Source organism: Peromyscus maniculatus, chromosome 18 (genome assembly GCF_049852395.1).
Source record: "Peromyscus maniculatus bairdii isolate BWxNUB_F1_BW_parent chromosome 18, HU_Pman_BW_mat_3.1, whole genome shotgun sequence".
NCBI lineage: Eukaryota > Metazoa > Chordata > Mammalia > Rodentia > Cricetidae > Peromyscus > Peromyscus maniculatus.
Window position 1 is genome coordinate 48,868,957 of NC_134869.1, and position 23,928 is coordinate 48,892,884.

Here is a 23,928-nt window from a genome sequence, read left to right on the forward strand (position 1 = left end):
GCTGTATTATCTAAATTTCTATAGGTAGACACATCCCCATGGTTAAGCAGCCCATAATTATGGATAAAAATGTGACTATAGTAACTCTTGCTTTAGCAAATAAAATTTTCTGCTGTGCATAAATTCTAATGGAGATTCTGCTTCCAAGGATTTTACTGTATGATGGATCGTTTGGTCTTTTTCAAGTCTACGGAACTATAACAAAAGGTGTTATGCTAAGAAAACCTTTGTACCCTTACTGGTGCAGAGGGGCAGAAAGAATTCAGCAGGCACCAATTAATCTCCACAGCTCAGAAGGACACGGGGAAGCAGGAGTGTAATGTGCCCACAAGGGGCTGAACAGGGAAGATAGAGGGCAGGGAGTTTTAGGAGACTGTCGAAACACAGATCAAGAACGGAGAGGTGCGAGGGGAATTCTCGGTGCTTGTGAGAAAACTCAAAAAAAAAAATGAGAGTCTTGTGACCTCAGTTTCTTCAGAAAACACAGAATTATTCTTAGAATGTGCTTCCATGCCCCTCCCAGGGGTGGTGATATCTTATTTGTACAACACAATAAAATTTATCTGAGGATCAGAGGAAAAAGCCAGCCACTATAGTAAACATAGAGGTCAGGCAATGGTAGCACACACCTTTAATCCTAGCATTCGGGAGGCAGGGATCTGTCTGGATCTCAGTGAGTTCTAGGCCACACTGGGAACAGAGCCAGGCATGGTGACACACGCCTTAAATTCCAGCACTAGTTAACCAACCATAAAGGTCTGGAGGTCTGTACAGATAGACAGGAAGTGACAGAGCTGGGCCGGAAGAGGAAGCGATGTAGCTGGACAGAGAGAGCAAATGAGATAGCAGAGCAGAAAGGCATATAGGCATAGGTAGACAGGAAGTAGGTCTCTCTTTGGAAGCTGAGGTGTCGGTGAGGTGAGGTTGGCTTGTGGCTTTTCCTATTCTCTGATCTCTTGGATTTTTAACCCTGATATCTGGCTCTGGGTTTTTTTATCTAATAAGACCGGTTAGCATTCGTCTACACCCAGGTGCAGCGGACAGGAGTAAGTTCACTTCAGCTGTTGTTTTTCATATGCCTCCATGGGAAAACATGTTTTTGCCATGTGCAGCTGGTCCTTGTGACTGTACACTTTACTCGGGTGACTCTTCTTAACGCTCAGTGTATACATTGCCTGAGGCTCTGACTTCAGCTGGCCATTGCATGAGACTTTAGTCTCCCCCCTTCACGCCGCCAACTAGAGCGGTAAACAGAAGACAGTAAGAGCATTGGCAGAGACTACATGGTCCCAACGTCTTCTTAAAACACAAAAAAACATACACACACACACACACACACACACACACACACACACACACACACACAAATCCTTACTTCTTAGCTGCCAGCGTGCTCAGTCGTGATGATTCAACTTCCGTTTCTCTGAACATCAGTCCTAGGGTCTGTGTAATTTCAATACATGCCCTAGAAAATGAGAGAAAACAAAACAAAAATAATGAAAATGATACGGCTCCACAAGGTCAGAATCCCACAAAAGCACTAAGCCTTGAGACAACTGCTTTCAGATATTCATTTAGCAAACTGTCCATCAAATTCTGTGCACCAAATCGCCAGCCCTGGCTGAGTACCTTGCCTGGGGCTGCTATACAGGAGGAGATCAAAAAGTGCCTACTGACTGAATGAGAGCTTCGTGTCAGGATCAAGCGTGAGCATTTTTGAATGCGTAATTTTTTCCAGTGATTAATTTTCAAATATTTGTATGTGTCTACCTGAATGTAGGTTTGTGCACATGAGTGCAGGTGCCCACAGAGGCCAGGAGTGCCGGATCACCTCAGAGCTGGAGTCACAGGGGCTTGTGAGTCACCAGATGTGGGAGCTGAGAACTGACCTCGGGTTTTCTGCAAGAGCACTTTGTGTTCTTACCCCACTGAGCTACATCTCCAACCCCTAATTTTCCTTTTTTAAATATGTCTGTCTCGGAGGTAGCTATTTCCCCATTTGAGGGCAGTCCTTATTACTAATTCCTTGTGTGTGCACTAAAAATGTTTTAAGTGCTATTTTAAAAAATTCATGTGAGAGCATGGCATGGTAGCATAATCTACGATCCCAACGCTTGGAAAACAGGTTTGAGGCCACCCTGTCTACATAGTGAGTTCTAGGATATTCCAGAGTACAAGACCCTGTTTCAGAAAATTAAATGACAATAAAGAAATAATTTTAAAAATTTAAAAATCTAAGCCAGGTGGTAGTGGTGAATGCCTTTAATCCCAGCACTCGGCAGGCAGAGGCAGGAGGCAGAGGCAGGTGGATCTCTGTGAGTTCGAGGCCAGCCTGGTCTACAGAGTGAGTTCCAGGAAAGGTGCAAAGCTGCACAGAGAAACCCTGTCTCAAAAAACAAAACAAAATAAAAATTTAAAAATCTATGTAAAGCAAAAGTTGCAGTATCCCTTATCGTTAATAGTGCATATATTTTGTCCAGTATCTTCCATTTATTTTTAACACCTTACAACACTGGTTCTCAACCCTCCTAATGCTGTGACCCTTTAACACAGTTCCTCAGGTTGTGGTGACCCCCAGCCATCAAATTATTTCACTACTACTTCATAACTGTAATTAAACTACTATTATGAATCATAATGTAAATATCTGGTACGGAGCCCAAGAAGTCACGACCCACAGATTGAGAACCTCTGCCTTTGAGGACTAATATCCAACTGTCTAGTTAGTACTTACACCAGCTTGTTGATTGTCTGATTAGTACTTACACCAGCCTTGTTGATGTCTAGTTAGTACTTACACCAGCTTGTTGATTGTCTAGTTAGTACTTACACCAGCTTGTTGATGTCTAGTTAGTACTTACACCAGCCTTATGGATGTCTAGTTAGTACTTATACCAGCTCGTTGATTCTCTAGTTAGTACTTACACCAGCTCATGGATGTCTAGTTAGTACTTATACCAGCTCGTTGAGTCTCTAGTTAGTACTTACACCAGCTCGTTGGCTCTTTGGCTTTTATTTTGAAGAGCACTCTTATCCCTGGACTCCGGCAAATACTCATGAAGCTTGTTCACTAGGAAGTAGAAAAGCTCACTGGTCTGAAAAGCAAGTGGGGAAGGAAATAATGAAGCCGCCAGTTGTTAAAACTCCGCCCACACGTAACAGGACAGAGAAAACATCTCTTTGATCAAGAAGTGATTTACAACGGTTTCTTAAAACTAGTGGAATTCAAACAGAAGACACTGCCATCCAGGCGAAATACCAAGAGCTGGGATTTCAGTGAGATGGCCCCCCCGCATCGATGAAGGCCATCCAGAAGTACGTGTAAGGCCATCGTAAGGCCACGAAAAGAGTTGAGTGACACAAAGCCAAGTGTGCCATGTAATAGTAGTGAAATAGTGTAATAACAGTGTAATGACAGTGTAATAATAGCCAATAAAAGCAGTGGAAAACATGAATATTTTTGATGATACAATTGAAATACAGATTGTCATTTTTATCCAAACACACACTTAGATTTGAGCAACTCATGTTTCTGTGTTCCTGTTCAAGTTCACCAGCTAAGCACGAAAATAAGCCGTCCATAAAACCAGGAAGTCGGTACAAGAGGTACGCAGTTGCTTCTCCTTCCTAGTCCCCTGTTGTTCATGGTTGCCCCGGACCTCTGATGACGAGCGACAGCTCACACTACTTAGAGGGGGTTCCCGGGGGAGGTCAGAACAAGGCATCAGATCCCCTGAAGCTGTAGACGCCAGTGCTTGTGAGCTGACCTGTACAGTGCTGGGATCTGAACCCCAGTCCTCCGCATGGGCAGTGTGCTCTGTTAACCACTGAGCCATCTCTCCTGGCCCACCAAGTTCACTTCTAAAGAGGAAATGTAGATGGAAGTTTTGATGTTCTTACCCAGCACCGAACACTGGAAGTGCTTCTAATCTCCCTGCTTCAGTGTGAGCTCCAGGGGACATCAGCCAGGCTCTGGCTCCCAAAGCCTGCCAGGGCTTTAGCTGCCACCGTGAAAGATAATCATTTTAATAGAAAGGTTAATCCTCCGGAAAGGATTTGAGAATGCTGTCTTCCTTAGTCAGAGATGCTAACTTTGAGTAAATGAACATGAGAACAGATCCGGGTTGTGGCAAAGAGAGACAGTGAGGATAAAACTCCCGGATTATCTGTGGATGCGTATGGTCAGGACCATGGAGGAGCCAGGAAAACATGGAAAGACTTAAAATAAAGATAAACCCCCGTGACCTCTATTCACTCTGTCCTTTCACGTTCCACAAACGGAACTCAAAGATCTCTTTTAGTCCAGCTAATGGCATTATGCTGAAAATGACTAGTATTTTCAAGTGTGAAGCATGAAATGGGTGGTTTTATTCCTAAACTTCACAACAGATTAATTTTTTCACAGGAGAATACGATTTCGATTTAACAAAAATAGCTTCCAGGACATGGGATATGCATGCACTGTGTTGGGCCTGAGCGTGCCGTGGTAGGTTAGAGCCCCGAGCCAACAGCTGGAGTAGCCTTGCTTGGTTCTTGAGGGTAAGGACTCTGTCCCAATCACACTTCCATGTCTAATGCCTGTGACCACGCCTCACACTGATTAGGAAGGTAATAAATGTTTGCCGAGTTATTAAAATGCTACGGGTGACGTTGAAAATTGACATTGCGCAGTATGGTAGCCACCGGCTACCAGGGGGGGCTATTTAAATTGACTAGAGTTAAAATTCCACTGCCTCTGTCCTTGGCCACATCCAAACACTTAATAGTCACGTGCAGATAGTGTCTCCGGAACCAAGCGCCACGGACTACAAATAGTGAAGAGTGGTAGGCACAGACTAGGTCCGGAAATCCAAAGGAGCAAGGTGCCTCGGCTCCTCACTGAGGAGAACAGGGAGGAGAACCATGGCATTTGAGCCAAGCCTTGAAGGACAGGTAGGTCTTTACTGAGGGGGGAAAAAAAAGGAAGACGTGTACCACAAAAAGCAAAGAATAGAGGAGCGGATGCGGCTGGAGAGTACCACCTGGTGTTGGAATCATCACACCCAGCTCAGGGTGGGCGGTGGTGGCACGTGCCTTTAATCCCAGCACTCGGGAGGCAGAGGCAGGAGGATCTCTCTGAGTTCGAGGCCAGCCTGGTCTACAAAGCGAGTTCCAGGAAAGGCGCAAAGCTACACAGAGAAACCCTGTCTTGAAAAAACAAACAAACAAACAAACAAACAATACATAATGAGAGAGATGAAGGGTTGGGTTGGATGAGCTCAGCCTGGCCTCATTCTCTGCCCTCCTTCTGCTCCACAGCAACACCCCCTACATCAGGCCTGCTTTAAGACTGGAGGTGCTTAAAACGGCCTCCAGGCCAATGCCACCAACATCCGCACGCTTCCTCCTCTCTAACCCCGGGTAGCGCCTGTTCTACTTAAAAATCCACTTCAAATCCTGTGTTTGGGTTGTCCAGGTGGGTTTCTCTGGCCCCGCCCCTCCAGTCCTCTTCCAGGCCCTGGTTCCCCATCTGACGGTCTTCTGTGTCCTTCTGCGGAGAGCTCGCTTCTGCCCCCCAACCAAGCAGAACCTCCCGGTGCTAAGTGATTTCTTGGTCTTCAAGGGTGATTTCACTCAGGCACTGAACCAGCTCCCATCTCAGTTTGCTCACTTCTCTTCAGAGGTGACTCTCAGCCTTGGGCTCTCAGCCTTCTTTAGGAGGGTTAGTTCCCTGAGCATCTTCTCTAGCCAGATCACGGCTCCCTACTGATTACCCTGCCCTGCCAAAACAACGGCCCTTTTAAAGGTTACAGCCACGCATTTCGTGTTCAGTTTACTAAGGAAGTCTGCAGAAGGTCTTTGGGCAAACAAATCCACACAATTAGGGTAGATGAAATGGATAATGCACAGGCAGGGGAGGTCTGCTGGGTCCTTGGGGAGGAGATAATCCAATGTCTTTAGCCTTTCTGTATGAATTTCATTTTCATAATCAGTGTCCTCAGTTATTTTAGTGCCTGGTGCCTACCTCTCTATTTCCCCACAACTCTCTGAATCCTAGAGTCAAAGTGTGCACGGCATGTTCCTAATAGGATCTACCACTTCTGACTATTCAGACGCGGTGCAGCGCCATGCCCTTACCCTGTTGTGATAAACTGACCGGTTAACTCTCTCTGGCTGCCCTTTCATATCATTAGGGTTGTTGGCCATCTTGATTTGCTTAAGGCTGCTGACCCAGCGAACCCACATCCCAGGGACTTCCTTAGAGGCACCCACACTAAGACAGCAGGCCGCTCTCATCTGGAAAACCAACATGGTTATTCACCGGCGTACAAGCACCTCACAACGGCTTGAACGACTGAGTGTCTGTGCACTCTGTCATAGCTGCTCGCTAAGGAGGAGGCAGGGACATGTGTGTCCAGGGGCACCACAGCCGCCCTAACGCATGCCCACCACTTCTTACTGTGGCTTCTTAACACCTCCCAGTAAAAACTGAGAACGAAACATTTTTAACTTACCATGTGAGACTCACTGGGGATCACATTTCTTAAAAAAAAAAATAAATAAAAATAAATACCAATCCTGTGCTTAAAGGCGTTTTTTTTTAATATATATTTTTACTAAAGAAAAACGTGTGTGGAGAAACTTGTGAAAAATCTCCTTTTCCTCCATCTCCCATGCCAAAAGCTGGCCGCCTACCATCTCTCCTTGGACAATATCAACTCCACATTTCACTTGCTTGGTATGGTGGCTTCCATTTAGTCCCATCTTTCCCCATACACATGCGTGATATCGAGCACCTCACAAGATTTTAAATATTAAAACACGACGGCATTAAATATAACCACCGTTTTAAAATACAGCACCAGAATACGACTTGTATTCCTATTCTAATTCATGGTTAGATTTGATAACCAGATAAGACTAGTTTTAAAGACGAAGAACAAGACACTTACTTTCCAGAAAAGTCTTTTCAGGATGAAATTTCTCTGGGCTGCTACTCTAAGCTCCGTAATTAAACACAGTATCTTACTCAAAGTGTTGTCTTGAAGAAAAAGTTCAGATTTAAGTTGGCTGAAGTGCTTAATTTTCTCCTCGGATCTACAGAAACACACACAGAGATTCATGTAAAGCGTAAGAAACGGTGGTTCACAAATATCACAGTTATTGACAAGTCTTATAAAAGTTTGTGACTGGTAGGATCTTAGCCGAACTTTGAACTCCCAACCTTCGTAGTGAAAAGCAGTGACGCCTCACCCCCACAAAAGGGTGTCTGTCGCTCTCTCACTCACTTTTCACCCCGGCCCTTGACCAGCTGGCATGCTCCTGCTGTCTCTGGTAGACTCTTCCATGGGCTCAGGTGTATCATTCACACAGCCCAGGAGCCCTAGATAACGTTATTTGTTTAATGTTTTCCTTCCATGAACTGCTTGGCTGAGATAAGTGTATTTATAAATGAATTTCCATATCATTACTTGACAGGGAAACCAGTGGAACTTGGCACAAATGGCCGGCAATGTAATGTAAATTACATGTAATTAAATGTAAATGTAGCATGCAGATGGTCTTAGACAGGCCCAACTGCTGGGCAGAAAGGGCAGAGCATCAAGCTAAGAGGTTTTTTCCTGGCCGGGCGATGGTGGCTCACGCCTTTAATCCCGAGATCCAGGACAGACACCAAAACTACACAGAGAAACCCTGTCTCAGAAAAACCAAAAAAGAACGAGGTGTTTCCTGATGAGAGCACACTTTCCAGTAAGAACTGCTCTTCTCCATGGAGCTCAAAGTTCCCTTCCTCTGTGTGGGCACCACCAGAAATCATCTCTAGTCCTTGACCCACAGGTTCGCCATTCTTCAGGAAACAGATACTGAGTTCTCCTTAGAGAAGACAGTCGTAACTGAGGTCCAGCTTAAAATTTCAGTTTTGCAACTTGATTAAACAGCTACAGGAATGGACTTTGCAGACGACATCATGTTGAAGCATCAGAAGCCTGGACAGCCCTGTCTTAGAACTTTCTAGAATGCCCCAGGCCAGTGCAGCGTCTCTTCCATGGAAGTTTCATTTATCTCTGTTATTTTTTAATTATGTGTCTGTGTGTGTATGCGCGTGTGAGCTCAGGCATGTGTGTGAACATGAGTGAAGATGCCCTTGGAGGTCAGAGGCATCAGATCCCCTGGAGGAGGGGACAGGCTATTGTGAGCGGCCCCAGGGGAGTTCTCAGAACTGAACTGAGGTCCTCTGCAAGAGCTGTATACACTCTTAACTGCTAATCCCTCTCTCCAGACCCCCCACATTGCAGCCCCCCCCCATACTTTAGTACTATGTTAATCTCATTTTACCTATTGTAATTATTTGCGCCCCTCAGCTAAATTTTGGGAACTTGAATAAAAATTGTTCTCGTCAGAGGGGACAGGGAGGGGACTCCACAGGCTAAGGCACTTGTGGTGAAGTGGACAACGTGTATTCAATCTGGAGGCCTCACATAGTGAAGGAGAGAAATGACTCCCAGAAGTTGTTTTCTAAGCCGGGCAGTGGTGGTGCACGCCTTTAATCCCAGCACTTGGGAGGCAGAGGCAGGCAGATCTCTGTGAGTTCGAGGCCAGCCTGGTCTACAGAGTGAGTTCCAGGACATCCTGGGCTACACAGAGAAACCCTGTCTCAAACAACAAACAAACAAACAAGAAGCAACAAGAACAAAAAAGAAAGTTGTCTCTGTCCTCCACATAAATGCCATGACACAGGAATGCGCGTGCACACACACACACACACACACACACACACACACACACACACTAAACAAATGAATTCTGTTTAAAAATGGCCCTCACGTCACACCATGCTCAAACATCGCAATTTGCTGTAGGAGGGGCGCTCATGTTAAGCTCCAGGCTGGGGGCTTTTCAGAGACCTGTTCCTCAGGGAAGCAGCTTCTGCTGCCCCGTGCAGACTGAGCTGGGACCCTTTGTGGCTTTAGAATACAGAAGAGGGGTAAAACACCTGCCCAGGCTCCCACAGGTAATTATCTCGAATATCAGTGTGGAAAATAACAGCAGGAAGGACAGTTGGTGTTCTCCATAGATTAGCGAACTCTTGACATTCTTGACTTCGGGTGAAAACAATTTTATCATCTCCTCCAGAGACCTGGATACATTCATTTACCCCTCCACTTCTGTATGCAACATTGGTTCCCACCCCACCCCACCCCACCCCACCCCACCCCACCTCACCCCACCACCTCCTTGTTATTCAAAAAGCATCTGATGCTCTCCTCAAGGCAGCCAATGAGCGTTCCTCATTAAACCCAACTTCTGGAGGAAGAGATGGGTTCTTTCCCAGTGGGAAACCCAGGGAAAAGATTGGCATGATAATGTCAGCAATCCTTCAGGCAGAAAAACAAGGATTGTGAGCCTGAGGGCTGAGGCCGGATCCTAGATCGGCTCTATGATTAAACTAGATAATAACTACAGGAAAGTCCGCCTCTCTGGACCTCAGTTGTCAAGTCTGTACAATGGGGATGATAGCATCACCCACTGCATGGTTATCTCTAAAAAAATAACTGGAATAAGTCTGAGGTCCTGTTTCTCTATTCATTTATCCACTTCTGATTCCTGCATTTCAATTGAAAAGACTATAAAATCTTTCTACTCTCTTGAGAAGTCACAAACTTAAGAGTACATTTTATTATAGCATCAACCTCAACTATCATTCAAGTAAAAGGGCTGGAGAGATGGCTCAGTCGCTAAGAGCACTGGTTGCTCTTCCAGAAGACACAGGGTTAATACTCAACACCCACATGGTGGTTCACAACTGTCTGTACCTCCAAAGGACCCAACACCTCCCTCTGGTTTTATCCGCTGAGGATTGCAGTATAGATCTATTATCTCATCAAAGATCGCAAACAATGGTTAATTGTCTAGGTCTATTAAATCTGCACTCATTAGCTGAAGTGTGGTAAAAGAGAATTTGCCGTCACCAGCCAGGGCTCCTTGGTAACCCAGAAGTGGTTATGGGAAAGGCGCAATTCTTGCCATTAGTTGGCTGTTTTTATAGAGAAGGACCGGTGCCCAAGGTCCTCCTCAAGTTCACTGTGTTCTATTTCTGTGAGGAGGGAGCAGAGGGGGGCACCTTCTATGATGAACCATCACACATCTATCTATTCTCTGTGTTTCAGACACCCTGGTCCTTATGTCCTCTGGTACTCAAGTTGGCTCAGTGAATATTTGGGTTTGCAGACCTAAAATTTATGGCAGATGTTGAGGTAGGGGTATAAACATGGCAGTCACACACACACACACACACACACACACACACACACACACACGCACGCACGCACGCACGCGCACACACACGTGCACGCACACACAGCATAGAGCTAGAAGTGAAGAGCAGAGAAAACTCTCCGATGAGTCTCTCCCACATCGCACCCTACCTGTAGGGCTTTGGATTCCCGATGACGTGACCGTGTCCACTGGAGCACAGAGGGTCTTGTGAAAGAGTAGCTCTCTAAAGGAGGAAAAGAGTAGGGACTGTGAGAATGTCTGGCTACTAAAAATGGTCTCAAGTTCTGACCAATGTCATACATGCACTCCTTAGTCCTGCTATGGTATCCATATGCTTTACCTAGAGAACTCATTCTGATAGCTGATAACATCACAAGGAATTTTTTTCATGATTTGGGCTTTTTAAAAGTTTTAAATATAACAGTTCTTCACTATAAAATGATTTATGTTAATGATTTATGTTCATGTTCGATTCTGCTGCACATGTACTAAAATTGGAATAATGCCCAGATTGGCATGGCCTTTGCTCGAGGATGACATGCAAATTCTGGTTTGTTTTTGTTTGTTTGTTTTGTTTTTCGAGACAGGGTTTCTCTGTGTAGCTTTGGTGCCTGTCCTGGATCTCGCTCTGTAGACCAGGCTGGCCTCGAACTCACAGAGATCTGCCTGGGTCTGCCTCCTGAGTGCTGGGATCAAAGGTGTGCGTGCCGCATAAATTCTGTTTTTTGTTGTTAATGTTGTTGTTTGGAGACAAGGTCTCAGTTTGTAGCTCTGGGTTGGAACTCACTCTGTGAACCAGGCTGAAGTCAAACCTCTCAAAGACCCACCAGCCTCGGCCTCCCAAACCCTGGGATTAAAGGCACATGCTACCATGCCTGGCCAAATTCTGTATTTTAAAAATTATTTATCAAGTTCAGCTATAAGTTTTAGGTCTGCAAACATGAGTATTCTTTTTTTTTTCCCCCGGTTTTTCTGAGACAGGGTTTCTCTGTGTAGCTTTGGAGCCTGTCCTGGCTCCATAGAGATCTGCCTGCCTCTGCCTCCCAAGTGCTGGGATTAAAGGTGTGCGTGCCGCCGCTGCCACCGCCACCTGGTTTATATTTCATTTTAAGCCACTGATAAAACTCCTCCTTACTAGTTCCTTCTGTACAAGATAATGTTTCATATTTATTAAAATTATATTGGAAGAATATTAATAAAAATTAGTAATCACCTAAGATAACTCAGAATACATATTTTTTAAAGATTTATTTATGTATTTTATGTATATGATTCAGATCCCATGAGAGATGTTTGTGAGCCACTGTGGTTGCTGGGGATTGAACTCAGGTCCTCTGGAAGAGCAACCAGTGCTCTTATCCGCTGAGCCATCTCTCCAGCCCCCAAATATATTTTTCATAAGTTTTTGTTGTTGCTGTTGACCTGACTGACCCTGAGTTCACAGAGGTCTGCCTCCTGAGTGCTGGGACCGAGCATGTGCATCAGCACCCCAGCTAGTAAGGTGCTTTTTCAACTGATGCTAGTGTAGTGAAGTCTCCTTAACGGAGATCGGGAGGGGGCTCAGCAGTCTAGCGCCCGCCCGCCACTGCTTTATCGCCAATAGGGAGAGTTCTGGCTAAAAGTTCTCTGTAATGTCAAATAAAGCACCTAAACTCGTCCCTGCTTCCGCAGCCCCGGTTTAGCTGGTGTGGCGGCTCCTGACTAGCATCCTGGGACTGGGAAGGCCAAGGCACAAGTATTACTGCAAATTCAAGGCTGGTCTGTCTTTATGGAATGAGCACAAGAAGAAGAAGAAAGAAAAAAAGGGAGGGAGGCAGAGAAGGATGGAGGAAGGGAGGGAGGGAAGGAGGGAGGGAGGGAGGGAAAGAGAAAGGGAGGGAAGGAGGGAGGCAGAGAGGGATGGAGGAAGGAAGAGAGGGAAGGAGGGAGGGAGGGAGGGAGGAGGGAGGAAAGGAGGAAGAAAGAGAGGGAAGGAGGGAGGGAAGGAGGGAGGGAGGGAGGAAAAAGAGACCAGAGACTCAGACAATATCCAGATAAAGACAGACCTTCCGGTTGCTGTTAGACTATTGCAATAAGGAAACACAAGAACAGGCCTTGGAGATGGGCCAGCGGGTGCAGACACTTGTTCCACCAGCCTGAGTCCAGTCTCCAGAGCCTAAGTCAAGACGGAGGAGAGAAGCAACTCCAGGAAGCTGTCCTCCACGTGTGTGCCCCTCCCACATCACACACGCATGTGCACGATGATAATAAGGTTTAAAAACAGAAATACAGGGGGCTGGAGAGACGGCTCAGAGGTTAAGGGCACCGGCTACTCTTCCAGAGGTCCTGAGTTCAACTCCCAGCACCCACATGGTGGCTCACAACCATCTGTAATGAGATCTGGTGCCCTCTTCTGGCCTGCAGGGATGTGTGCAGACAGAACGCTGTATACATAATAAATAAATAAATCTTAAAAAAAAAAAGAAAGAAAGAAAGAAAGAAATACAGTCGACAGGGTTGAATTTTATCTGAGTTCTGTGTCACCCAGCTAACTGCAAAACCCCCTGGAAAGACTCCGTCATGACTGTCAAAAACCCCAAAACCAGATTCTTTCTCTTTCCCCTGAGACACTATTATTCTCTCCCTCCCTCCCCATCTCTCTCTGCTTTCGCTCTCTCACTCCGTCTCTTTCTTTTATATGTATGTCTGTTTTGCCTGCATATATATATGTATGCATGTCTGTCTGTCTGTATGTATGTATGTATACCACATGCATGCTGGTTCCCAAGAAGGCCAGAAGAGGGCATCAGGTCCCCTGGAACTGGAGCTACAGATGCTTGTGAGCTGCCATGTGGGTGCTGGGAATTGAACCCAGGCCCTCAGCAAGAACAGCAGTGCTCCAAACTGCCGAGCCAACTCTCCAGCCTCCAAGACATTGTTCATCAATAAGCATTTCTCCTTACTGCAAACACCTGAAGAAAAGCTCCCTTACTTCTCTGGTGCATTCCTATCTTTCACAACAACCATTAAATTCCAAGGCTAAATCCTCAAACCGGAAAGCATGTTTGCCACACACACACACACACACACACACACACACACACACACCTGTCCCCGCCACCCTCCCTCCGAAAACCAAACACACTGAGGTCAAGGCTACCTTGTGGCCGGGTGGTGGTGGTGATGGTGGCTCACACCTTTAATCCCAGAACTCAGGAGGTAGAGCCAGGCGGATCTTTTTGAGTTCAAGGACAGCCTGGTCTACAAGTGAGTTCCAGGACAGCCAGGGCTACACAGAGAAACCCTGTCTCAAAAAAAAAAACAAAAACAAAAACAAAAACCAAAAGCTACCTTGTGAGGGTACTTACTATAATGTAGTTGTTCCACGAACTCTTTAAGTGCAGAAATATTGATGAGGTTTCAGAAATAACATACAGGTGGAGTTCCGACTCCTCCTTCTCTACGCTGGAGCTGCTGTGCGAAGGAGAAGCTGGGAGAGAATTTCTTAAGCGACACTCATTTCTGTTCCCATCAAACCTGGGAGGAATTTCTCTTGGGGTGTCTTTGTAATCTGGAGGCTCCTGCTGTCCGGTGTTTGCCGCAAAAGGCGGCGGTGGTGAGCAGGCAGCCTGGCCAGTGGCTGCTGCGGACTGAGAAGTCCTGGAGAGAGTAGGTAGAGGCCGAGAGGCTCCTTGGCCAGGAAGGAACAGCTGCTTGAGGTCTGAAGGACAGGGTGCTGAGTCCTTGAATGGCACGCTGTTCGCCTGGGGGGACCTGTGGGTAGAAACGAATATTAAATGTGATACTTGGAGTTTAACAGTGAGGAAGCAAGAGAATCCAGCCGCCAGTTTCGGCAGCCCATGACTCCAAAAGCAACTAACTAACTTCATGTAAATGCAATGCTCGTCATGAGCAGAGAGTGACCAGACCTCACTTGCTGGGATGGATTGAATCTGAAATGTCGCAATGAGTGCCCACTCCCCGGCTACGACATCATTTTGAAGGCTGTAGAGCCTGTTGGCCAGGGGGCCTGGATGTTAGAAGTAGGTCCCAGAGGCAGGCCTTCGGAAGCCATACCTGGCCTTGGTTCTGGCCTGCTTCTCTGTTCCCTTGTCTACCACAATGTGAGCAGCCACCAAAACACAATGCCAAAGACTGAGCCACTTTGCCGAGCCTTTCCCTCCGTGGTGGGCCGAAAGGTCTAAAACCACAAGTGATAATAAACAACTAATGCACTTACTATTGCTACCGATGAATGGAAATACGGCGTGGCTGTCTCTTAGCGCGCTCTTTTGCTTTCAGAAATAAAAACCCTACCGACGTCATACCGTCTTAGTTGGGGTTCCTATTGCCGTGAAGAGACACCATGGCCACGGCAACTCTTATAAAGGAAAACATTTTATTGGGGTGGCTGACAGTTTCAGAGGTTCAGTCCGTTTTCATCATGGCGGGAAGCATGGCAGCATGCAGGCAGACATGGTGCTAAAGAAGGAGCTGAGAGTTCTTACATCTTGACTCACAGGCAGCAGGAAGTGGTCTGAGACTCTGGACAGTATCTTGAGCATATGAGACCTCAAAGCCCGTCTCTACAGTGACATACTTCTTCTAAGAAGGCCACACCTCCTAATAGTGCCCCTCTCTTTGGGGGTCATTATCTTGCAAACCACGACACATACAAAGAAGCACTTTATTGGATTTCAGTTTTTTTTGTTATTTTGGTTTTTGAGACAGAGTCTCACTATGTAGCACTGGTTAGCCTGGAGCTCGCTAGGTAGACCAGGCTGGCCTTGAACTCACTGGGATCCACCTGCCTCTGCACTACCATGCCCTGCAATGGCATTTTTTATGATGGACACTTTGGACCTTCTTGGAGACTCTAATACTTGTACTGAAAGGGCATTTTCATTTGAGTTCAACCTGATTGTTCTTTCATTGTAACTGTTAATGGATCCTATAGAGGAAAAATGCAAATAAAGATATAGAGAGAGGGTTTTCACTTTTAATGCTTTAACTCTCAGTCTTCTGAGACTATCAGCCCCTTTCCTCAGAATCAGTGTCCCACCATTACGGTCTCCATTCTTGACCCCACCCCATTTTCTGTACTCTGCCACAGAGCAAGTAAGCTAGAAAAGCTGAGAGACAGAGAGAGAGAGAGAGAGAGAGAGAGAGAGAGAGAGAGAGGATGGAAAGCCATCCTGTGAGACCCAAAGGGGTCCTGGCCCTCCCACGCACCGTTACATGAAGGGCAGGCGCTGTGTGGATCTACCCTCCTGTGTGAGGCTCCAGCAGAGGCCGGAATGGAGTCACTTGTGCTAAGTGCCTTGAAGCCAAACTCAACCTCACTCAGCATCGGAGGACAGCCCTCTGCTTTCTCCCTCCTCAGACGCTGCAAAGACCCGGGCAGACTTTGTTTTCTGTGTCTGCTTTCTTTGGTCTTTTTCTGCCTTAAAACTCACCTTTCTCTGATCGTTCATCAGAATAATTTTACTTCATAGAATGAGGTGGTGGTTGGTTCTAGAATCACAAATAAAAGCAGCCAACTATATCTTTAAATTTGGGGGGGGGGTGTTGTGCTGGGGAGACGGCTCAGCGGGTTGTTAAGAGCTACCTGTTGCTCTTGCAGGAGACCAGAGACCTGTTCCGAGCATTCACAATGACCCGACGGCTTACAACCACCTGGAATTCCAGCCTAATGATCCTACGCCCTTTTCTGGTGTCCACAGGCACTGCACATACACGGGTATACACACAACAACAACAACACACACACACACACAAATAAAAATATTAAGGTGGTAATTTTGGCAATTGAACCTTTAGTTGGCCCTGAACCCCTAATTTAAAAATAAGAACAATGGTGGCACCAATCACAAGGGTTTCTGTAAGGAATAGATAGGGAGATACCTACAAAGTGTTTGGAACGCTGGAGTCTTAAGTGCCATCTCTTAACATTTTCCTTTATGTCTTCAGCCCATGGTTGACCTTTTTATAGCCAGGGCGCCTTTCTCTCTCATTGAATGAGAACCTCCACCAAACTGGAAAGGCACTTTTTTTAAAATTCATTCTTAGATTAGGTTTGGTTTTTTTTTTTTTTTTTGTTGTTGTTTTAGCATTTTTAAAAAAGATTTATTTATTTATTATGTATACAGTCTTCTGCCTGCATGCCAGAAGAGGGCGCCAGATCTCATTACAGATGGTTGTGAGCCACCATGTGGTTGCTGGGATTGAACTCAGGACCTCTGGAAGAGCAGCCAGTACTCCTAACCACTGAACTATCTCTCCAGCCGTTACTATTTTATTTTAATATATATATATATATATGTACATAGGTGTTTTGCCTACATATCTATCTGTGCATCACATGTATGCCTAGCGTAGGCCAGAAGGGGGCACTGGAGATCCAGACAGTTCCGAGCTGCCATGTGGATGCTGGGAATGAAATCTGCGTCTTCTTTAAGGGCAGCCAGGGCTCTCAACCGCTGAACCCTCTCTCCAGCCCGTGTCTTAGGGTCATTTTAAACAAACGGCAACCATTCTTATCTGTATGGTGCTACTGACTCTTCTAAGTTCCTATCACTGGCTCCCTGTCCTTAAAGTCTGTGGCTACAGTTGAAATGTTACTGGTTTAAAATTTAGGCAGCAGCCATTTTAACTCAATAACAACATCCACATATCGGTTATGAAACGGTCACAAAGAAGTTTCTCTTGGGTAACGCTGCAGCACAGTAAATACTGAGGGTGTGTACGAGGCATTGAGTTTCAAGGTGAGGGTCAAGCCGCTGCCGGGAACACACACTGAAATGAGCAAACACTGCTGAGTGCTTGGTATCCACATAGTGACCGGATTCCAGCGATGACTGAGTCTTTGTCTCCTGGATTAATAACATGCTACCACAACACTATGGAAATCCAGTATATGGGAAAGAAAAAAGAAAAAGCCCGTCTCCGAAATGCTTGCCATCACTGGGAATACTCAGAATAAAGAAAAGGACCTTACGACGATTGTCAAGAAGGGAGATGGTGGTCTGTAGTACGTATCCAAAACCTACGTGTAGGAAACCCACAGTCAGCCAGGTGGTGGCGGCGGAGGCGGCGGCGGCGGCATCGGATCTCTGTGAGTTCAAGGCCAGCCTGGGCTACAGAGTGAGTTCCAGGAAAGCCTCCAAAGCTACACAGAGAAACTTTATCTCGAAAAACAAAACAAAGAAAGAAAGAAAGAAACCCACAGTATATTGCTGCTACTACATCACATGAAATCATGTGTCACACGTCATATGTTCCCAATGTGGAGAGTCTGCCTTTAAATGTGTGGACCACATGATGTCATTCACACGCCTTCAGCTTACAGACTTGTTCAAGTGGCATCTCTAGAAACATCGGCCAGGAAGGTAGATGCTCTAACCTGAGCTGCTAAACAATCCAGGATTCTGTTCACAAACAATGGGAGAGCTTGGTTTTCGTCCCTGACTCCCAGGTTTACAAAACTCTTAACCAGGCCAGAAGATACTTCCTCTTAAAAAAACAAAAACAAAAAGACCAAGGAGACGGCTCAGAAGATAGGAGAATGCTTGCTGCACAAATGTGGAGACCTGAGTTAAAACTCCCAGAGCCTCAGGAGCTGAGGGACAGAGACAGGAGGGTCCCCAGAACCCCAGGAGCTGAGGGAGACAGGAGGGTCCCCAGAACTCCAGGAGCTGGGAGACAGAGACAGGAGGGTCCCCAGAGCCCCAGGAGGTAGACAGAGACAGGAGGATCCCCAGAACCCCAGGAGGTAGACAGAGACAGGAGGATCCCCAGAACATCAGGAGGTGTGGGACAGAGACAGGGGGATCCCCAGAACCTCAGGAGGTGTGGGACAGAGACAGGAGGATCCCCAGAACCCCAGGAGGTATGGGACAGAGATAGGAGGGTCCCCAGAACCCCAGGAGGTAGACAGAGACAGGGGGATCCCCAGAACCTCAGGAGGTGTGGGACAGAGACAGGAGGATCCCCAGAACCTCAGGAGGTGGGGAAAGAGACAGGAGGATCCCTGAGGCTTGCTGGCCACCAACCTAGCACCAGGTGAAGTGAGAGACCCTGTTTCAAAGGAGGACATGTGACATCCTCGTCTGGCCTGCACCCATGCAAGGACACACCCCCACAAAAAAAGGCTCACTCATACACAAGTGAATTTTTTAAAAATAAAATACCTCCCTGCGTTTTCTTTTGTAAGATCTACAAATGCGTGGAACTATCCACAAATGACGTTATCCTAAGGAAAGAGACACCCACACCCCAATCTCGTCTGTTTTCCATCCCCTGCGGGCTTGAAGGCCTGTTGTTTATTACTATCCTGAAAGTGATCGCTCTTATGTAAGTCTGATGTCCCAAGATAGCAGCATCCTTCTGACCGGCAGCTTCTCATAATTAGGCGTCAGCCTACATCTAAGAGGTGCTGCAGAGCTAGCTCTGTACCTGTGCGCATCCTTCGTCCCTCTAATTAGTGTTTTCATCCAGCCTGCCTTTTGTTTCTGATCCTGATGTTTAATTACAGAGACAACACGACTAGAACACGCTCAGAAAACAGGCAACTTTGCCCCCACGCCCTTTATTTAGAGGCTGCCCGATTCCACATGGGGCACACGCAAGCTGTCGGGTTTTCAGAGCCTCCGGTCCCCGGACTATGCTGGGTAGATCTCAGCCAGCTATCCTAGTGGGATAGTCACAAACCCTCCCTGGGATTTGCAAATTTTAATGCAAAATGATATGAACAGGCCCACGTCCACGGGTGGGAGCTGGAAACTGTGTGTTTCAAACTTCGCTGCCCTAAGAAGGATACAGGATCCAACAAAACAAAAATGAGGCTCATCGGGGAACATCAGAGCAGAGAACTGTGCCCCACACACCCAGAGCCGCCGGTACCAACCCCCTGGTTTTCTTCTCTCCTTTCCTGGATCACTAGGGTTCAGTTCTAAACCTGGCTGATTTTGCTCAGCATTGCTCACCCAAGAGTGAACACGAAAAGCCAATAACTAGGACATGTTTGACTAGATCAACAGATGAGAGAACGCTATCCCGGGCTCTCTAGCTGCCTACCTTTTGTGTGAGTGTTGAATTGTGTGAGTCACCCCTGTTATTTCAATAAATTCCTTTTTTTTTTTTTTTTTTTTGAGACAGGGTTTCATTAGATTACATCCCCAGAGCTAGCCACCAAGGTCCATCCCCTGCTTGGTCAATGACTCATTACTGAGACAAAACACCAGGGTCCAATGATCAGAGAGGGTCATTATTTGGCTAATACATCCTATCAGAACTTACTAACTCACCCTAGACTATGACCACAAGTGACTAAGGGGCTTATTTGGGGAGGAAAGGGCTTATTTGGTTTACACTTGAAGGGAACAAGCCCTTCCCTGGGAATTGTGGGCAGGAGCCTGAAACAGAAACCATGGAGGAATGTTGCTTACTGAACAACCTCATGTAGCTCATTCAGCCAGCTTTCCTACACAGCCCAGGCCTGCCCACCACCTGCCTGGGGACGGCACCACCCACAGTGGAGTGGTCTTCCTGCACCAACTAGCAACCAAGAAATTGCCCCCACAGACATGCCCACAGGCCCATCTGATGGAGGAAGTTCTTGACTTGAGATCTCTTCCCTGATGGGTCAAGTTGACAATCCAGATGAGTCACCAGAGCCTAATTCACATTCCATGTTTTATCTGCCCCGGACCTCTCACATCCACTCTCCTTGATGGCCCATCTCCTGGGGAACTATCCCATCCCCAACTGTCACCTGGAATCCTGACCTCTCCCCACAGCTCAGTGTAATTTCCCCCTCTTTAAATCTCTTAAACAAGTTGCATCACCTCATCTGGAGCACATCGCATATTTCCCACTACATAACTTCCAGGCAGACGTGATGAAACCTGGTTAGACTTCTCAAGGGCAAGAACTATGCCTCACTTGCCTTTGGATCCATTATAGGGCTCGGGGCTCAGGATGGAGCCCATTTGGAAGAGTGCTTGCCTCAGATGCACAAAGTTCAGGGTCTGATTCCCAGCACCACGGCATTTTTTAAAAAGGTGTGGTAGCTGGGGCCTGTAATCCACATGCTAGTGAGGTCAATCAGGCATTCAGGAGTTCAAGGCCATCCCTAGTTCCATAGCAAGTTAGAGGTCAGTCTTGGATGTATGAGACCCTGTCTTAAAAAGAAAAAGCAAAACCACAAGAAATACTACAAGTCCTAACATTTTTCTCTACACAGAGTTCAAGGTCAATACTTATTTTTAATTCAACTTTAATCTATTAAAGTGACATTGTGATGTCTATATATTCCATGATAATGAAAAATATCATATTGTGTTATTTTAACTAACTAGATTTTAATTTGGGAAAGTGTTCTCAAGATACTTTTCTTCATTGCTGTATATATGAGATACACAGAATGCACCTAAAGCAAGTAGGAGAAAAATGTATTTTTTTTTAAATTGAGGGCCAGTGAGATGACTCAGCAGGCGAAGGTAATGACCACCAAAGCAGAGGACCTAAATTTAACCAACTAGCAACCAAGAAATGTGGGAGGGCCGGGGTGGTGGCGCACACCTTTAATCCCAGCACTTGGGAGGCAGAAGCAGGTGGATCTCTGTGAGTTTGAGGCCAGCCTGGTCTACAGAGCGCGATCCAGGACAGGCACCAAAACTACAGAGAAACCCTGTCTCGAAAAAACAAAAAAAGAAAAGAAAAAAGAAATGTAGGAGAGAGCCTACTCTTGTAAGGTACCCTCTGGACTCCCACGTGCACACTGTGGTGTATTCTTGTGCACACACTAGCATGCACACACTCGCACACACACATGCATGCACGCACACACTGGCATGCACTCTCACGCATGCACACACTCATGCACACACACTCTCTCATGCATGCAGTTGCATGCATTCACACACATGCACACACACCACACATACTATATATATATGTATTTTTTTAAAGCATACTACAATGTCAGTTTTGATCAGCAAGTTAAAATAATCTCACCTGAGAGAGGATTCGTTTCGACTCCTGGGGTCTTTTCTTCTCCAAAAGGTAGGTCCATTATTATCTTGCTTGACTTAAAAACAAACAAACAAAAAAAGGAATGTGATCATTAATTCAACAATTTGAGTTCGTGAGGACCCAATGTCATTCAAGGCTGACACAAAAACCCCAGTGCCACTGTCACTGCCTGTTGGCTTGAAGTCTTCATTTGTAATGGGGACAGGAGACTGCACTCTCTACCCGGAAGTGAGGCAGAAGTCGGTCTGCTTCTGTGGTTGGTGGAATGCCTGATCTAGACACCAGGGACCCAAGTCTGTAGGTAAAGACAAGATCGACAGCCAAATCTTCTGCAGGACAAATGGCTTAGACGCCGAGTCTTCGGTCAGCTAGCCCAGTGGATTTTGGATGGGATGTTTGTAGTCCCACCCAGCTGAAAACGTTCTTCAGGGGGCTGGGAGACGGCTCAGTCAGCAAAGGGCCTGCCACACAAGACCCTGAGATCGAATCCTCAGCACCCAAGTAAAAGTTTGGGGTGTGGCGTGTGTCTGTGACTGCAGCACTGGGAGGGGGGTTGTGGGGAGGATCCCTGGAACTCATCGGCTAGCCAGATTAGCTGAATCGGTGAACTCCAAGTCCAGTGAGAGGCACTGTCTCAAAAAATAAGGTGGAGAGAAACCAAGGAAGACACCTAATACGTACCAAGATTTTTCTTTTAGGGTACCAACCTGCTCCCAAATCATGACACACAGACTTTTTATGAGTTTTGAATGCTCGGCCTAGCCTGGGCATATTTCTCGTTTAATTTAAATTAACCTGTTTCTCTTTTGCATTTTGCCTAGGGGCTTAGTACCTTCCTTACTTCTGTCTATCTTGCTTGCACTGCGTCTCAGTGTCTGGCTGGATGGTGTCTGCCTGGCTTCTTGTCCCAGGCATCTCTGCCATTCTCTCTTCCTCTCATTCTTCTTCTTTTCTCATTCCTCTTTTCTTCTCGAGCCTAGAGGTCTCCTCCTATTTATTTTCTCTGCCCACCAGCCCTGCCTATCCTTTCTCCTGCCTCGCTATTGGCCGGTCAGCTCTTTATTAGACCAATCAGGTGCCTTAGGCAGGCAAGGTAAAACAGATGCCACACATCTGTACATCATTAAACACACATCCTTAAACAAATGCAGCCTAAACAAAAGTAACACACCTTTACACAGGTAAAGTCATATTCTGCAGCATAAACAAATGCAACACATCTTTGCTAGTTAAAATAATATTCCATAACACTGGATATAGATCTCTGGCCTCAACATGTATGTACACACATGCATACACCCACAGAAACATGTACATATACCACACACACAGACTTGTACAAAGAAGTTCCAACACACACACACACACACACACACACACACACACACTCGACACTTTTTAGAAGAGACTCTGCGATGGCTAGTTTTGACTGTCAGCTGGACCCAGAATCACCTGGAAAAGAAGTCTCAGGTTGGCCTGTGAGAATGTCTGCGGGAAATTGTCTCGATATGTTAACTGACGTGGGAAGACGCCCCCACTGTGGGTGGCATCATGCCCTGGGTTTGGGTCCTGGACTTAAAAACAGAAAAATTAATTTGAACATGGGCATGCATGCTTGCACCTTCTCTCTGCTTTTGCCTGTGGGTGTGGCTACTGGCTTCCAGTTCCTGCCTTCGCTTTCCCAGTGATGGACGCCTGGAACTGTAAGACAAATGAGTTCTTCCCCTTAAGTGCTCTGTCATCTTATCACAGAAAGCAGAGCAGACCACAGGACAGCAAATGTGTTTTCTCTGTTGCAAGAAATTTATCATACTGAAAAAAAAAAATCCTCTTCCTGTGAAGACATTTAAGCTGACGTAAAAACTTCCCATCGAACCTGGGAGAGTCCGCATAGCCTGGTTCCAATTTTAGATCTTCCCCATATCACTAGCTTTAGGAAATGTCCCAGGTTTTAGCTTACATATACATGTGTGTGTGAGAGCATGCACGTGTGTGCGTGTGTGTGTGTGTGTGTGTGTGTGTGTGTGTGTGTGTGTGTGTGTGTACAAATATAGACGCATACAAATTTTTTGTTCCATTTCTATTTCTTTTGTTCTTGTTTCACTGTGTATCCCAGGCCGGCCTGGAACTTGCTATGTAGCCCAGGCTGGCCTGGAACTTGCTATGTAGACCAGGCTGGCCTGGAACTTGCAATGATTGTCCTGCCTCTGTCTCCCAAGTGCTGGGTTACAGACATGTGCTACCACACTGGATATGGAGTTTTCTTTTTTTTTTTTTTCCTTTTCTTTTTGTTTTTGTATTGTTTTGTTGTTTGCTTTTGGTTTTTTTTTTCCTTTCTTTTTAAATAATTTAACTAACTTTTTTTTTTTTCCAGAGGTGAGGACCAAACTCAAGGCCTTGTGCTTGCTAGGCAAGTGCTCTACCACTGAGCTAAATCCCCAACCCCTTAATTAGCTTTTATTTTATATGCATTGGTGTGAAGGTATCAGATCCCCTAGAAATGGAGTTACAGACAGTTGTGACCTGCCATGTGGGTGTTGGGTCCTCTGGAAGGGCAGCCAGTGCTCTTAACTGCTCAGCCACCTCTCTAGCCCCTACTTTTGATTTTTGAGACTGAGTTTCAGGTCGCTGAGGCCTGCCTCAAAGTCACTATGCAGA

General features: G+C 46.2%; 1 protein-coding gene across 2 annotated transcripts in view; it reads right to left on the minus strand.

Moving 5' to 3' along the window:
* Positions 1-23,928, minus strand: part of C18H12orf56 (chromosome 18 C12orf56 homolog) — a 66,054-nt gene that overhangs the window by 17,762 nt on the left and 24,364 nt on the right. For both annotated transcript variants that reach the window (XM_076554171.1, XM_076554172.1), the window contains exons 3-8: positions 21,253-21,325; positions 13,605-14,010; positions 10,407-10,480; positions 6,933-7,077; positions 2,989-3,095; positions 1,376-1,465 (exon numbers count right to left, since the gene is read on the minus strand). In XM_076554171.1, the coding sequence (XP_076410286.1) occupies positions 1,376-1,465; positions 2,989-3,095; positions 6,933-7,077; positions 10,407-10,480; positions 13,605-14,010; positions 21,253-21,325 (895 nt within the window). The remainder of the gene's footprint in view (positions 1-1,375; positions 1,466-2,988; positions 3,096-6,932; positions 7,078-10,406; positions 10,481-13,604; positions 14,011-21,252; positions 21,326-23,928) is intronic.